Raw genomic sequence first — 18,297 nt, forward strand, 5'->3', positions numbered from 1 at the left:
TTAACCGCTGCCACTTAAGAAGTAAACAATGAATATTACTGAAAATTTTATCGTACTTCAGGGGCATGTGTACCAACATAATAAAAAAAAAATTTTACAATCAGACTCTCCAAACCCGCGAAATTTAAAAATTCCCGTTACTTTTTGAACACACCTCGTATACAGTGCTGTATAGTGGACCCGAAAGGAGAAGTGGAAGAAATGGAACCGGATTTATGATAGGTAAGAAGGTGAGGAAGAGTTTGTTAAGTTTTGAACCGGTAAATGATAGAATTGAATGGCAAATTCCGAAATATAACGCTGATAGCAGCATACGCTCCTTCAGAAGATGCTGATGATGACTCGAAAATTGTTTTCTACCAGAATTTAGAGTTGACACTTAATGTTAGTCCTACTAGAATCAGATGCTGATTCTAGAAATATGATTTAAGAGTAATCCTTGGGGATTTTAATGCACAAATAGGCAGGGAAAGTTTTATATGTACAGCCGCGGGCCGTATCTCGCTTCATAAAGAAACCAATGAAAATGGAAAATACTTATGCCAATTCGCAAATGCCACCAATATGTTGGTGAAGAGCACCTCCTTCCAACATAAAGATATACACAGACTACTAGGCAAGGCAGAGTGCTGCTATACATATATGAGGAAAGTCAAAGAAATGCAAAAAAGATTATACAAAAGAAGAAAAGAGAATACCTAAAAAGAAAAGTTGAGCAGATCGAGTTTTTGAACCAAGGCTTCCAACCGAGAATCGATGCTTGTAAGAATATAAATGGGAAAGTAATGCAAGGAGCGGAAGTATTAGACAGATGGAAGGAGCATTTTACTGACCTGTTAAATAGAAATAGTAGTGCGATTTCGGTGGTGGATGAAATTGGAAAGTCAAGTAATGAGACATGAAATCTAAGCTTTTTCCCAAATGTGATCTCCATATATCCAATTATCAAGAAAATAAGGTAACTTGTTTTGTCACACGAAACAAATGAAACTAAGTGCACCAGTCCAAGAAATTATTTAACTTCTTATGAAAAGAAGAAAGCTGGGGCGATGATTAACAGATAGACAGATGAGTAGAAAATCATTCTTAGGGGAATGACCAGATGTTGTAAAAATCAATCGTTTAACAAAAAATTTACGATATCTGCTTTTTCCCTGTTCTTGAATCTAGTAGAAAATTAATTTTTTTTTTTAACTTACCTTATTTTTGTAAGTAGTAAGTTCTTGTCTTAATTGGGCAGTGATATCTGAACAAGTAGAATTCTTATCAATCAAATCTACTTCTTCTTTACATCTGTCTATTTCAGCTACAGTCACTGCAAACCAGTTGATATATTTTTCTAAAATTTCTTCATCCTATTAAAAAATAATAATTACTAGGAAAGGTATTTATTGTATATACATACTCAAAAAACTAAATAATGATTTAAAGAAATGAGAAAAATTAAAAAATTGCTGAAACAAATTCCTTGCGCACAGGATGGAAACCAGAGTTAATGTGATGCAAAATAAGGTCTGTAGAAAGGCCGAACACAAGAACATAACATACCAACCAATGCCAGTAATAGAACTCTAAAAATTATGGTCTAATTTAACGTCCTTGGCCACTGGCAAAAAGCTCAGTAGGATGAGCAAGTGCATCCTTGGCATTGTTAATAAGTTAAAGATAAGATGGGTAGCTAACATACTTCACTCACATTTTTTTTTTTAAATACCATTAGATTAAATCCAAGCCCAAGACTGGAAATCGAACCAGTACCACATTACATCTTAGACTATAATCGCTCGGCACTTAATTTAGAAAGACGACTTACAAAAAGAAGTGAACGCAACGGAGTTGTTATTTACGAAGGAAAAAGATAATCTTTAGAAAGCACTTCGTGCTAGTGCTTCTAAATCTGTGCTACAAATTAAGTTACATGTAAGCACTTATTGTCATTGAATATCTGTATGAAAATTAACCAAACTAAATGAAAACCCATAATATCAATTTTATTTCTATCATCATTACTACTAATATAGAATAGAATAGAAAAATTCTGTATTTCGTGTATTAACACATTACAGGGGTTCTGTGCTAATGGCATTTAGATAATCTTGAAATTAATGAGAGATCAGTGTGAGAGCTCTCGCAGTGCTGATTACCTCATTGACTTGAAGCGTAAAGCAGCAACTCTTATAGTGAAATAATATAATCTATTAAGATGGTCAATAGTGGCTGAGAAATCTTCATTGCTGGTTAGCTTTAATATCCTGAAGGAAATGGAAGATTAGGATAAATTAGAATGTGTTGAACTGAGGGTATGGAAGGATGCATATCTGCGACGTCTCTTATTTGCCTGTAACCCGCCTGGACACAAACCTAAACTAGAATGGTTGGAAGCACAGTGGGATAGACACTCAATCCTTTGTGGTGATCTAAATGCTCCATCAATGCGATGGGGTTACTCATGTACAAGCGCGGTAGGCAGGATTTGGCAGGATTTCATTGATTCAAACCCAGTTTTATTCGTTGACAATACTTCAAATGCACCGACCTTTCTATCCCACGCCGGCCATACGTCTCACCCCGATATTGTGTTGTCTCATCCTTCGAGGCAACCGGAAATTGTTCATTCACTCCTACCTGCCCTTGGAAGTTGTGGTCATAAGATACTCCTAATCGATTTACAGTCCACCTCTAAGAAGCCACACAATAAAAAACGAACCAGGTGGAATATTAAAAAGGCAAACTGGCAGCTTTATAGAAAAACCACGGATGAGTCTGTTACTGGGAATTTAGTAACCGATAATGTGGATCACTCATTCCGAAAACTACAAAAAGCCATTATAAGTTCTGCTCACAAAGCTGTTCCTAGGGGATGTGTAAAAAAGTATTCTCATTTTTGGAATGACGCGCTGCAATCACTGAAAGACGACAGAGACCAGCTAGAGATCAGTATGAGAGCTCTCGCAGTGCTGATGACCTCATTGACTTGAAGCGTAAAGCAGCAACTCTTAAGAAAAGTATAATCCAAGCCAAAAGTATGACCTATAAAAGATTCTAACAAAATCTTGATTTTAGGAAAGATGGGGTAAAGGCACATAAATTCATTTCAGCATTGAATAATAAGGTCCCCTCCGACAATCAACCAATGAATAAAGGCGACAAACTGATTACAAATGAAAAGGATATTGCCAAGCATTTCTGTAAATATTATCGCAAAGTTAGCAATTTTAGACCGAAAAAAGAAAACGGGAGTCCTAACACCTCGTTACCAATGACTTGTAATAGACAAGAGGATGAAGACCTATTTAATAAAAGTTTTCAACTGCCTGACTTGGATTGTGCCTTAAAAACCACCGATATTAATAAAAGTGCAGGGCCGGATGAGTTACTGCCAGCATTCTTGGTGAACCTTGGCCCTAAAGCTACGTAAAGTAGCAGTGCTTGCCTTTCTCAATCTTGAATGGCAAAAAGGAATCCCATCAGAGTGGAGAAAAGCCGAAATTGTGCCAATTTTAAAAAAGGTAAGTCCCCTAACCAGCCTGAGAATTTTAGACCAATTTCACTCAGGAGCTGTTTTTGCAAGATATTCGAAAGAATGGTTCTCAGGAGGCTGCAGCATTTCCTGGATAGAAAGAAGCTCATCTCAGACTGCCAAGCTGGCTTCAAACCCCGTAGAAACACTATCGAGCATGTGATACGTCTCTCGCAAAGTATTAAGCAAGGGTTTCAGCACAAGCAGAGCACGTTGGCGGTATTTATTGATTTAAGGGCAGCATTCGACAATGTGTGGAGAAAGATGTTACTGCACAAACTACTAAACTTGGGCATAAGTGGCAACCTCTATCGATTTATACATTCATTTCTTGCTCAAAGGTTCGTTCGGGTTAGATATAAAGATGCTGTATCTGCTTTTGGACAAACGAAACAAGGCCTCCCGCAAGGCCTGTTATAAGCCCAGTATTATTTAACGTAATGATAAATGATGTACTGGAGGCAATAGAAACTCAGCCAGGTTTGAATGCTCTGTTATATGCGGATGACTTGGTGATATGGGCCACAAGTAGCAATATACAGGCTTTAGAATCATGCTTAAATGATTCACTTAAAGTAATCGAACGATGGTGTTTGGAAAATGAGATGAAGGTAAACCCCAGGAAAACAGAATACCAACTCTTCACGCTGTCCTTTTAAGCAGTATGCACTCTCCTTGAAGTATTGCAATGAACATATTGTTAGAACAAATGAAGCCACTTACTTGGGTGTAAAATTTGACCGAAAGCTAACGTGGGGGAAGCATGTTGAGAAGCTGGTGGAACAAAGCGAACAACGCATATCGCTTCTCAAGAGACTGACAGTATTAAATGGGGTGCGACACAGGAAGTGCTTACCCTCGCCTATAAAACGTATATAAGACCCTCGTTAGAGTATGGCACGGAAGCTCTGATTACTGCCCCTGAAACAATATGTGGTAAACTAGACAAAGTTCAAAACGCGGCCCTAAGAGTTATACTAGGTGCCCCTCGTTCGACCCCTATTACTTCAATGGAGATGCAAGCAGATATCGAGCCACTTGCCGTCCAACGAGAGATTGCTGCGATTATCCTCGATGAAAGATTAAAGCGATTACCCATTAAGCACTGGCAAACCGAAAGTGTGTTCACATTGAGGTTGAAAACTCAAAAATGCTTTGCGGGTAAAGTTCGAGATTTACGTGAGCTAATAGGGCTTGAGGATTTACAAAATCGGAAACCCTTTTCTGACTCTGATTCCTGGTAAGAGCCACAGTTAGCGCCGGGTAGACTGAATTTAATAGAAGATGTAAGAAAGCAAAGCAGTCCCCAGCATGAATTAAAATTGTTTGCCCTGGAAACAATAAATTGTTTCCCTTCTCCGCCTTGGGTGCATGTTTACACCGATAGTTCTGCCGAAGGTGCAAACCGTAATGCTGGCGCAGGAGTTTATTCAGTGCAGTTCCAATTGAGTGTTCCTGCTGGAAAGTTAGCATCAAATTTTGATGCAGAACTGCACGCCATCGCCATAGCGTTGGAAGAGGTAGCTAAAAGGGACTTTTTCAAGACTGCTTTACTTGTGGATTCCCAAGCAGCTATTTCAGCAGTAACCGGCTATGATGATAAAGACGACATCATTATAAAGAAATGCAGGGCTCTCATAGATAGGTTACTATCGCAAGGGAAGCAAGTTGTACTGCAGTGGATCCCGAGTCATGTTGGACTCCAGGGCAACGAAGAAGCTGACAGATTGACAAAAGAGGGGGCAAATCAAGTTCAGTTCAAGGCCCCGCTGCCGCTTTCGATCGAAGATGGCAGAAGAACAAAGCGGAAAAGCACAAGGGAAGCAGTGGGAGGTGCTTGGAAATATCAAAGGAAGACTCCCCACCGATCTGCCTAGATCAACAGCTGTGACATGCTTTAGATTATTGACGGGGTATGATTACCTTCAGAAGCATCTCCACCGAATTGACATTAAGGACAGTAGTATCTGTGTGCTTTGGGAGATGTTATGAATGGTCCGCACCTGCTAGCATGATGTCCGGGACAATATGCCCACGGACCCACACAAAAAAAAAAATATTTTATATTGGGCTGCCAGAAGTCGCATGGCCGAAGTAGCCATTGACCGTGAAGGCGTAGGATAAAAAAAAAAAGATAGTCAAGAGACTCAATTATTAACCATTTTTTGTATAAATTCATTTCATTTTTTTTTATGCATTACTTGCGGTAAATAATGTTTTCTGATAGGATCATAAATAGGGCACTGGATCAAGATATGTTCCATATTTTTTGATTTATACAGGTTATATAATGAACAGACGGAGTCGGTATTTATTGCATGATATCCACCTTTTTTAAACCATATTTTAATTACCTTGTGGCTGGACACTCTCAATTGGCTAATTACTCTTAATTTATCAATTACGCAATTATAATTTAGATATTCCTCGGATACCCCCAACCTACTTATATCTCTATAAATATAACTATAGCTAGAATTGATTGCTCGCTGAACATCCAAACTAAGTACATGGTTGGTCCATTTTTCCAATAAGTTTATTGGTATTGCACTTTTGACACAATCTAAATCATTGCAATAAATTAAATCGCATTCACCTACAATGCAAAACCACTGACGTAACTAGGTGAACCAATTTCCAGTACATTTTTAATGTACTAGATTAATTAAATTTAATTAACTAATTTTAAAAACAGTCAAAAAATCTAGTAACTATTTAGAAAGAGTGAGAAAGATACTTACATTAGCAGGACTCAAATGATGTGCTAAATGATGTAATGAATCAATATTTGCAGCCAGTTTTACAAGCTTTCCACGCAGTGTCTGAACATCGGATTGACACCTTTCAACACTTGTTTGTGATTCGCGTAAAGTTTGTGCTAAAGCTACTTTTTCACCTTCCACCTTAAAAGAGAGCCAAAAACAATTAGGGAAGAAAAATATCTGATGAATATATGTTTTTTGCATTAAATTAAACTATATCTTTAGGTACGTTCAGTTTAATGTAATGGTTCCAAAAGGAACAACGAGAGCAGCAACATACACAAAAGGAGGGCTAAATATTACGCAATAGATATTATAATTTTATTCTCATTTTAAATTTAATGTCATGGAAATATAGCGGAGGTGGTGCAAACCATTTAGTTACTGTTAGCGGAAGCCTGGCTTGACGCGATACTATTCTATCGGTTGCTTTAGAATTTCTCCAATTCTCTGATATATTGCATTACGAACACAACAGAGGATCCTAATAATGTTATTTGCCAAATTAAGCTCTATTTGAAGCAAAGCCTCTGCAGCACTTAGGAAACAATGCATTAACTAGGAATTAATCTGTTCAAAACATCTGTTTTAGAATATGTAGTAAATGTAGTGAACATTCAGCTTTTGAAGACTAGATGTTTTAAAAAATCTATGTGAGGAGATAGGATCCGAATAACTTTTTTTGTACTATAGCGCTTCGCGACCGCTTTCACGTTGTAATTACTGGCTCGCATGTTTGAATATTTTTCTTAAAAAGAAATAGGAGTGTCTAAACATTTTGTAGATGTATTTTTTTTGTAAAACTAGCTTATACGAGATATATTGTATATATATAGAAATGTTTGAAAAGCTGAAAAGTCTGAATTTCTCCGCGCTTAAAAGCAAATGCACCTTTCAAAATCGATATAGAAAATTTTAATAAAATTTTATTTAAATAAAAAGAAATTATTGAAAAAATGAATGAAGATAAAGTAAGAAAAGTTTTCCATGTTTCAACATTTTTTTACCACTTTTAAGGTTTATAATTACTTTGTGAAGAACACTTATCACTGTTTTGAAAAATACTACAAAATTAAATCAACAAAGTTAAGATCTATTAATGCTAATGCTCATCTGAAAGTACTACTGCAGAAAAAGAGAATCTCACTCCGTTGTCTAGAGAGCAAACGTTAACAACAAAAATTAGCAGCATGGAATTAACTAAATTTTGGATGTCTGTAAAAGATGAATATCCACTTTTAAGTGGTAAAGCTCGGAGAATTTTTATTTTCATTTGTACGAAACAAATACCATTTCGGCAGTAACTATAGTGTCTAAGCGACGCGAATATCAATGATTTTACACAATAAGCAAGATAAAACTAAGAAAAAAACAGAAATTTAAAAAAGGTTTCATTATATTCCTGATTAACTATTTTATTGTAATTTTCGAACACATTTTCAATTGCCATATATTTTTTGCAATCGATATTTTATATGCTCTTAGAAAAAATATGCTGTAAATTGTACCAAGACATATATATATATACTTAAGCCCCTTTCAGCAGTCTGTAAAATCTGTCACCAAGTTTTATCACTTATCGATGATAAGTAGTCATAGATATAAAACACCTTATTACAGATATAAACCTCAAGAATTTCAAAGACAAACCAAGTAAATATCTATTGCATGCACCAATGATCATGATTAGTACAGTATAAATCTGATACTTTTCTGCTTAACCTAGAAAAGGAATGGCAGCATTGCTGCGGCTAAAAGATTAGGAAGTACCACCAGAGTTGAAACCAATTAATTAATCGGCTGGACTTTGCTGAGCTTCCGCCAGTCTTTGGCCAAAATGTGTAGATAGTGTAACGGCTCTGGAAGGAGGCCCTGCTGCCGGCACAGAGGTCACTCCACTTTAATAACGCAAAATTTTAGAAATGACATGATATTTGAAGAAAAATGCATAGGAGATTATAACCGTGAGAAGTGTTTGTAACCTGCTGATGCGCGGTGAGCAGAAATGACATCATCATCATAATTACATAATAATAAATAATTTACCTGCTCTAGTTGTTTTTCTAATTTCTTAAGCTCGTTCAAATGAATTTCACTGAAAAGGTCGACATGCTTTGTCTCTGGAAATGAAAGTTCAGTGTTCTGAAGATCAGCTTCAATACGTTTCAAAACTGGAATATCATCATCATCACTAGCTAGAGCACCTTCTTCGCTCATACCTAAACGTTACAAAAATTCATAAATTCATAAACATTTTTTCATTCAAAAGAATTAAAACAACTAAATGACCTAAAAAAAAAAATTAAAAAAAAAATACCTCGTATACTAAACGCCAAATTACTAAGATTGTACATAGATTCACTATTTATGCGGTGATCTAATTCTTTCTTCATTGCATACTTAGCTTCTCTTTCAGCCTAAAATCAAGATAAAGTATATCTTATTATTTACGCTACAATTGAGATTGTCAAAAGGCCATATTTTTAATTTATTACAACCTTCAAGGAGATTTACACCTTCAGCTTGGAGTTATTACAGCAAAATAAGGAAAAATATAAATCAAACAAATTCAAACATTTTCGTACATAAAAAAAAAAAAAATTAAGTAAAATCCCTTTAAATGGTGAAAAACAAAAATATAAACTGAACTACAATATTCAAATTAGTAAGTACTATTCAAAGTAAATTCGTGACCATTTCTTCAAAAAGTCCTCTTTCTAATAATAATATAACTGAACCTAATTAAGTAATATAAACATATAAAAACTTAACTATTCGTTCAAGACAAAACTTTAAATTTAAAGTGCTATTGAAACATAATTACAGTTCTCATATATTTATGATAAGAATGTAATTAAAAATAGATTTTGGTACACATCAGCATGAGGTGTCAAAATATTTTGTCAAATAATGATCACGTAATTCCTTGAACATAGGACATTGAAATGAAAACTGAATTAAGGAAATCTTGCTCCGAATCTGATCATCTTGAATCTTGTGGTTTACGCTGTCACAGTTAGCATATTTCGTTTCTGTACTATTACAATAAGCAGCAGCTTCATACTTCTCCCTGTATTCCTCAACCTTACACTTCCTTTATACTGGACTTGGGAATGCCTATCCTCTAATTGCATTGTATGACCCTCTGGATTTAGGTGTGCACTTCACAACGAACAAAATGAATTTAGAAATATGAGGAATCTGTTGGTTTAGTGGTTTTGAAGCGTGGAAAGATCCCTAGTTCGAATCCAGTGCGTAGCCAGCTAATTTTTATTTGTTCGAAAAAATGTTAGTAGTAAAAATGTATGTGCTTCTGATTCCATCTAGGATACCTAATTGGTTGGTAGTTGGACGTTAACCCCACCTGAAAAAATGGCGATTACTTTATTTACTTTCATCTTTCAGATTATTATGCCAAACTATTTTTTGTCATAAATTGTATTGGGGATCGTCACAGGTAAAGCTAGACCGCCTGGTTTAAGCACGTTAGTTATATGAACAAGAAAGGTGATCGCTAAGAGGTCCGTCAAGTTGTTCACTTCTTTCACTATTCTGATTGCCTGCTCATCCCCTTTCACATTACAATGGCTTGGAACAACTGGGCACAACTGATAATAAGTGGGCAACCATTAACAATTAACAAGCTCACCGTTAATCTAGCCCTATTAACTCAGAAACTGAAACTGATAAAACTGAGCCAAGGGCGCAAAAGCCGCTCGAAGATCTCTTTGGTCTGAAGTGGGACTCCAGTTCTTGAGTAGCTGAAGCAGAATCACAATTTTTACTAGAAAATTTCAATAGCGTTTTCAAAAATTGAAAGTATTATAAATTTGAATTCCTACATCTCCGATTAAGGTTAATAATTGAGCGCACTGCATGATTTCCGATTTTTATTTTTACATATAAATTTTGTTCAAATAAATTCTCTTTATCGGAGCTTTCAAATAACTTTTTGAAATTTTGCCTCTAGAATTAACATTTTGCAACAAAATTAACATATTTAATACTATATGCTTCCTAAAGCGCTAATTATTTTCTTTTTTTAAAATTATATGAATGAGTTACTTACCAATTCTCAGTAGAAAATTAGTAACTTTAACCAGCTGTGGTGGAGGTGGTGCCCACCCAAAAAAAATACCTTTATTAAAATAACCATATAGTATAAGTGATTGTAGTGGCGGGATAAATTGTGAATTCAAACACACACTGTATTACATGATGAGTTTTAGAGGTTTTCTGACACTTCCTCTTTCTTTTTTTAGTACAACTCTATTTTCAGGCAGTAATCAGGAAAACACAGGATATACTGTTAGCTTCTAAGAAAAGGAAATAAATCGCGCCTGAGGTTTTTCTAATGTGCCGCTCTGTGTTAAAGAAAACGGATCGACCACAGTCCGAAAAGCCCAGAACGTCCCTTAAATGATCATTATAAGATTCAAACATTAGTTAAAACTATTAACTGAAAGGCTTGGATTACTCTTTTTTTCCCTACGAAACGAGTCTGAACTTTATTTTCATTAAAAAATTTCTAATAGAAAATCAAATATACCTGTAATGACTCCAAAGCTTCTTCCATCTGTTTTTCGGCTATTTTCTTCAACTTTGTAAGCTCATCAACTTGTTGTTGCGAGACATCTAGTTCTTCTTGGAGTCTACTAATTTCATGTTTCGCCCCCTCAAATTCCACCTAAAAGTTTGGAAAAAAATATATAAATGATGTAAAATAATTCAAAAATACCGTTTTATCTTAGTTATTCAAAAGAAATATCGTCAAACTTAAAAATTAACACACTTGGGATGACTTTAAGCCTGAAACTTGTTTTTGTAATGTTATATTTTCCTCTTCAAGTTCAGAGTAATCAGAAAGGAGTCGAGTTTCACGCAATTTTATTTCACGAAGTTCAGTTCTTAGCTGTTTCCTTTCTCGTTCAGCTTCTTGCTTTGTCTTGTTTATTTCATTATATTCATGAAGTATTCGGTCTCTTTCTTCCACTGCTCTTTCTAACTCTTGCCTTATCTAATGAGATAAAATAAAATAAAAATATTTATTTGTACAAAAAATTTAAATACATATGGCAAAGGAATCACATTATTTTCAAGGAAAAGATTAGCTTAGTAATAACGCACTTAACTAGCATGCCGAATAGTTTCTAGAGTTTTTCGGGAAGTATCTCATAAATGTTCTCTTCCTGAAATTCTCAAGCCCGGCAATGATGCCTTCAAAAATAAAGCCCGAGGCCGGAAAGCACTGAAGGCATCGGGCGTCAATGACCTAGCTACAAAGAAGCTGACAAATTGGCAAAGAAGACATCTTAAGATCACTTTTTTGGCTCCGGCATATCGGATAGAACGCCTTCGAGGCCATTAGCACTTGGCATCTTACTCTTTACTGGGTTGCGCGGCACTGCTCTAAGATGTTTTTAGCAGATCCATTGCATTTCCTTATAGTATCTCCCTCGGTAGGGCGAAAAATGGCTTATACGAGGTGTGGCTATTAAATAACGAGACTGAAGCTGCTACAGAAGAACTATGCATGCGCCAAATTCTAACGACCGACAGCTGCGCAGCGAAAGCCTTCTCTTTCGATTGCAGCGTCTCACGTGTTTGTAGAGAAACCCGTTTGACCGGAACCGTCGTTTGGGTAAGTGGTGTTAGTTTCGTTTTGCCGAAAACATGATACTATAAATGTAGTAGAGCAACAAATTGTCGTGAAATTTCACATGAAACTTGGTAAAACCGCTATTGAAACTCATCTTTTATTAAAAGAAGTTTATGGTGAGAATGTTAATCACGTGCGCGAGTTTTTGAGTGGTTCAAGCGTTTCCAAGATGGCCGAGAAGACGTCGGAGATGATGACCGCCCGGGTCGCCCTTCCAAAACAAAAACGGATGAAAATATCGATTATAATTAATCAACATTACTACCGTGAGGTACTTGCTTAACTCCGTGAAAGAGTAAGGAAAAAACGACTCGATTTGTGGAAAAACAAGTCATGGGTTCTCCAGCAAGACAACGCGCCGGCTCGCACTGCATTGTCTGTCAAGACGTTTCTAGCCAAGTACAACATCCCAATTTTAGGCCATCCGCCTTATTCGCCTGACCTGGCCCCATGTGACTTTTATCTTTTCCCCAAAATCAATTCTGTATTAAAAGGAACACGATTTCAGTCTGTTGAAGCTGTGAAACTAAAAGCGGCACGCGTCATGCAGGAGCTCACAGAAAAATACTTCCAGCACTATTTCGAACAATGGTAAATCCGCATGGAGCGTTGTAGGGATAGGGCAGGGGTGTTTATTGAAGGTAATAATAACTAAATAATGTATAAATATAAAATAAAATGTTTTATAGCAATAGTTTCGTTATTTAATAGCCACACCTCGTAGAAGATAAAGCCAATAACCCAGGCAACTATCTCCTTGCAAAACACTCTTACAACATGAATACTGAATTTTGAATTCCATTTTGTAGAAACTGTTGCAGGAGAAGGGAAACTACTTTACATCTTCTTTGTGAATATTTCGTTCATTCCTAAAATTTCGGAAATGACATTAAAACAGGGATCACAACTATGCTTTGCGACAAACCCTGGTGGTCTCTTGAATAGAATAGATTTACTACATTTAATTTCATTAACCTTAAGTTCTCAAACCATTAAAAAAAAAAAAAAAAACGCTGGCTTTACTTTTATTACAAAACTTTTTTTTATAAACTTCTTTAACTTTACACAAAATCCATATTTTTTAAAAATGCTAATGCTAGCATTATTATACTAATGCCTATTTTCTCAGGCGAGGCTTAACGTCCAACTACCAATTAGGTGTCGTGGACGGAGGCGACTAGCAAACACACTTTACTGTAAATTTCTTTTTTAACCTTGGATTTTATTTAATGGTTAATAAAAGAAAAGGCGCCACGGTAGCCGAGCGGTTAGAGGCGAGACCAGTAAAGCTAATATGTATTGTGGTACTGGGTTTGATTCCCGGTCTTAGGCCTTGGATTTTATTTAATGGTTTTGCTAATGCTAGAATTTTTTCTAATTTCAACTTTCCGACAAATTATGTAAAATGTATCAAATTTGAGAAATTTGTTCAATTAATTTTAAAAAAAGAATAAATAAAACAAAACACCCAACAAAATTTCGATATATAAGAAAATTTTATAATACCAAACATCGGATTATACAGGCCTACTATAATCTTTTAAATTTAGTTATTTTACCTGTTTTAGATCATTTTCTAGATCTAATATTGTTGAGTTCAAAGATGTCTCCATGGCTGCAGATTCATTTAACAAAGATTCTTCCTGTTCAATGCCGGATTCTTTAGTTACTTTGTGGGTGGTCTGGAATTTGGCCAATGCCTATAGAACAAAAATAAATAAATGTATTTTGATTCCACTTTATAGCAGCAGACACCTAATTAATACCTCCATTTGAACTCTATCAGCGATTCCTCAGCATCAGTGGCAGCTGCTCTTCTAAAAAAAGGCAAAACCCACTCTCTAAAATATGAGAGTATAGAAGTAAGAATGCTCTTAAACTAAAAGGTTTCCGTAGTTTATTAGCTAACATTCTCGCCATCCGCTGCAAGTTATTTATTTTATATCCTATGCACATCAAACTTGTTCGCCAAGAATGTGTGGACCACAGAACATACGAATTCTCTATAGTAGTAAATTGATGCACAGATGGAATTTCAGTGGATCCATTACGTCCTTGCGAAATTGACAGTGCTCTGCAGGGCTTGAGTTTTTTGTATTCAACAACTCTTAAAGGTTCCTTAATCAGGAAGGGGAAAAATTAGACAATTTTTCTGAGCAATTGGTAACCCGTAGGATATCCCAGGTTTAACAATTCGAACAACGCTTATGCAATACATACATATGGAAGTGATGGTTGATATTCGTACTTACACAGTCTTGTAGACACTTTATGGACTGCTACATTCCATGAACCTGCTGGCCTATCTTTTCAGGATCGATGCCGCAACCATGAACATCTTGAAAATTTGCCGTTCTCTGTTTTCATTTTCACTTGAAATAGTTGTGACAGAGGGAAAAGAGAGCGACTGGTCATCGAAAACTGACAGATATTGGGTTGCCCAGCACAAAGACAAAAAACAACTTCTAAGCTGTGCCCTCGTCTAATAACTAGCCTAAATCTGAAGCACCACGAATAATAATAACCAATCCATTTAAGTCATCAAATAACTAACAAAAAATAATGGACCTCTGAGTAGAACTAACACTCCAGTACTATAAAAGAATAAATAAAATAAAATAATAATAAAATAAAATGTAGATTGCATATCTTAAATAATAAACGCTCTCGTCATTGAATTCACATGATTACTAATCATTTACCTCGTTAAATCAAATGCTAGTCTTAATCTAATATATTAAATATCACGCTAACCTCTTGAGTAATGTCCAATTCATTTCGAGTATTTTCGTACAAACTTTCCAGTTCTTCACATCTTTGAAGTAATGACTTCTTTTCTTCCAATAAACCAAGTCCATATTGCGCGGACTGTATTTTCTCACTACTTGCTTGGTCAAGTTCCCTGGTCAATCTTTCAATTTCCTGTTTCAATTCATTTACTGAACCAATTCCTGATGAATCCATCGTCAAAATAAATTAAAGCTATTTTCAAATCATTAAAATAGGTGCAGATATATAAAGAATTCCATCTCTCAAAGTGTTATCTGGGATTTTGAGTAAATTTACGTAAGCTGTTTGATAAATATAACCACATCTTTTTAATTATCTAAATGTTTTTAAAGAAAATATCACATTTTTCATAAAGTTAAAATATTATTAATTAAGTTTCAAAACATAACATCAAAATACTTCTAATCCGAGCTTATGTTCAATCTTTCAAGAAAAAGAAATTAACCTCCGAACATCAGCTGTACAGCATAGACAATCCACGTTTGAATATTAGGTAGGTTACTTCAATCGATATCCCAATTTTTAAAATATCCAATAAACATAATGATAATTAAAAAATTTATAACTCTTCTTAAATTTTTTAGTTATTTCTATTTAAATAAAGCATAATGTAAAAATAAATAAATCGATTTAAAAGCTTGACAGGGAGAATCGATTAGCCTTTCCAACGTTGGATTGCTGGACTTATCTTAAGAGATTTTGTCTTTTTTTAGGCTCGCATTTTTAGTATTAAATGTTAATTACTATTACAAATGTATCCCTCCTCAGGCTGTGACAATTTTTTTAAAAAAAACCTACTAAGGCCCATTCCCTGAGAAGAAACATTCGATCTGCCTGAGTATATTAGAATTTCAATAGTTCCAAATCCCCTCAAGAGATATTTGTTCATTCATCCATCTAACTGGATTTTCAACAAGGAATCCATTTTAGCTGATTAGCTAAAATACGGCTTATTTAAAATCTCCCTGCACTTCTTCACCAGGCTAGCATACAGTTTCATCCCGTTCTGAACCTAAAAACGTTGACTTTTCTTGGAACCACGGATCTCTCTTTGTTCCATCCCTCCAGCCAAGCTCCAATGAAGATAGAAGGAAGATTAGAACATGGGGCATTTTAAGTTTCAATCTATCCCTATACTTAACATTTTAAACTCAGTTCTTGTTAAGGAGATATATATAAACTCTGCAATACAGAAATATTTTCATAATATACGAATTATTATTCATATAATAGATACAAAACTTTTTGGAGTAATGAGACCAATATTTTTTTAAGTAACTTCTTTTTTACAGAATTTTGGGCAAATTTATTCCCTTTTTCAGGGTCCATACACTGAAAGTACACAAACACTGTTTAAATAATTTATACATAAGCAATACATAAATAAATACACATATAAATTTGCCAAAACTTAAACAGAAGAAAAGTTGATAAGAAAAAAATGACCTCTCCCCAAAACTCGAAAAAATAATTCGTTATTGCGCTTGATGACAAGATTATCAGCGATAATATTGATACTTCATTTATTTGTATTCCTGGTGAATATTTTATTTTAATTTGCCATCATCTTGAACCTACTGAGTTGTCTTATGTGAACAACTCTGAAAAAGCTACATTTGACTCGAGATAACAGCTTTTCTTATTTAAGAGGCTTAACACATGTATTTCTTTAAACGTACGATAAACAAATCTAACTAAAGTAGTATTAGTGAATTATTTAAATAAAATAATAATCTATGAAATAAAATACATTATATATTTATTTACACATTGAAATAAATATTTATAATTTTTTTTTATTTACACATTGAACAACAATTCTGAATAAATAGTTCACTACACATTACCAAGCATTTAATCTAGAATTATAAAATATTATAAACTTAATTAAATGGAGGAACTACACGATGAGGTGTAGTTTTTTAGGTAACCTATTTACTTTTACTACAAATTTTACTATACACATACACGGTAACGAATAATAAATCTTACTTCTTAAAAATATTAGTAATTTATTTTAATCAAACTCAAACTTCCGAGTTTGTCGAAATCAAATCAGCGAAAGGCCAGGGCAAAAATATTTCACATATTTGAGGTTTTTGTTACCTCTTTGTATTTTAAATATAAATTAAAAATTAAGAATTCTCCAGTCTAAGCAAGTTATTTGTACGTGCCCTTTCGATTTTTATATCCAGAGCGGCCAACTGGGTAATAAATCCGTCATTAGGATGGATATTTCTGTGTTTCCTAACAGCTGTAACGGCTTCTACAGCACTCATATTTCTTTTCAGCATAAGAAACGCTAAAACCAAAGTGCTGGATCGAGAAATTCCCATCAAACAATGTACCAATACTCTTCCTGTAATCAATAAAAATTATCAATGTAAAGCTACAGACAGACGCGTAAAAAAAAAGGTTATTTGAGGTAACAGTTTAAAATAAGTTTCTTTCTTTCTCTGTAAACTTCTTGGTTTTTCCTTTTATTAGGCCAGAGATAAATAATCACTATTAAACAAAGTAGACACATATACTTGTTCTATTACAGGGATTACAGAGAAATGAGGCAAGAAAAAACTTTCAATAAAACCTACATGGGATAAGAAAGAAGTTACTATTTCTTTAATTCAAACATCTGCGTATTTGTGATTATTTATCACAGTTATCATTTTAAAATTGTGCTATGCTAGAGGCAGAGAGGATTGAAGGGAGAAGGCTTGGATCAGAAGTAGGGAATAACCAAAGAGATTCATGATTGTTTCATAAAAGTAGGGAAGCATGAAGACGGCTTTTAAATAGTAGTAAGTTCATGCCATCTCCTTCGTTTCATACAGCATGGCACACAATAATTAGCGAAATGGTTTGAATTCACTGGCTATTTGCCAGGGGGGTTAAATTTTTAATTCAGCAACGAAAAACTGAGCTTGAAAGAACATAAATGGAACTGGTATGTTGAATTGATTGAAGAAGTTATAATTATGAAGCTTTCCTGGAACTGAGTTGAAGATCTTGAATAAATTTGGAAATCACTGCACATCGAAAACGTTTGTTGCAAACATCAGTAACCTTTTTTGTGACAATCGGCTACATATTTGTCATTTATCCACTTTCAGAATGTTAGTTTTATCAACAATGTGAATCACTGATTCGCACACTAAGGATGAACATAACAAAAGGTAAGTTAGAGGAAGAAAGGTTTTGACTAGCTTGCCAGCATCTCCAAAATTGTATCATCTAATTAATAATTTACTGTCTGGTCTCTGCTAATTTTCTCAAATTGTAGCACTTACAAAAATACCTAAAGAATAGCACGGCCGTCAAATTCGTAAGCTTCCAGGAAGATACGTGAAAGTGATTAGAAGATAAAGGAATTATTTGGCAGAATAAGATTGAAGTCATCGTTTTTATATTTACTTCAATAAACTATTTGGTTAAACTTAAGAACTGTCCCGAACCATTAGCGCAGCCTGGTGGACGTTTTCATCCGTTCTTGATATAAAAAGTACAGATTTTATTTTCTCTTTATTTATTTTTTACTTATTTTATTTAATTTTTGTACACAACAAACT

The 18,297-nt window shown here is 34.7% G+C and overlaps 2 protein-coding genes across 6 annotated transcripts in view; both read right to left on the reverse strand.

Moving 5' to 3' along the window:
• BicD (Microtubule-associated protein Bicaudal D) overlaps positions 1-15,216 on the reverse strand; it is a 29,413-nt gene extending 14,197 nt beyond the window's left edge. The window contains exons 1-8 of the mRNA XM_074134347.1: positions 14,696-15,216; positions 13,501-13,641; positions 11,075-11,299; positions 10,832-10,969; positions 8,600-8,699; positions 8,329-8,501; positions 6,262-6,423; positions 1,200-1,355 (exon numbers count right to left, since the gene is read on the reverse strand). Coding sequence (XP_073990448.1) covers positions 1,200-1,355; positions 6,262-6,423; positions 8,329-8,501; positions 8,600-8,699; positions 10,832-10,969; positions 11,075-11,299; positions 13,501-13,641; positions 14,696-14,905 — 1,305 coding nt within the window. The 5' untranslated portion in view covers positions 14,906-15,216. The remainder of the gene's footprint in view (positions 1-1,199; positions 1,356-6,261; positions 6,424-8,328; positions 8,502-8,599; positions 8,700-10,831; positions 10,970-11,074; positions 11,300-13,500; positions 13,642-14,695) is intronic.
• A 711-nt stretch (positions 15,217-15,927) lies between these two features.
• Positions 15,928-18,297, reverse strand: part of LOC141457412 (zinc finger protein-like 1) — a 54,449-nt gene continuing 52,079 nt past the window's right edge. For all 5 annotated transcript variants that reach the window (XM_074134351.1, XM_074134350.1, XM_074134349.1 and 2 more), the window contains exon 8: positions 15,928-17,090. In XM_074134351.1, coding sequence (XP_073990452.1) covers positions 16,867-17,090 — 224 coding nt within the window. In that variant the 3' untranslated portion in view covers positions 15,928-16,866. The remainder of the gene's footprint in view (positions 17,091-18,297) is intronic.

The sequence above is a fragment of the Rhodnius prolixus genome, unplaced genomic scaffold (assembly GCF_049639745.1).
Source record: "Rhodnius prolixus isolate KJV_2025 unplaced genomic scaffold, Rpr scaffold_16, whole genome shotgun sequence".
NCBI lineage: Eukaryota > Metazoa > Arthropoda > Insecta > Hemiptera > Reduviidae > Rhodnius > Rhodnius prolixus.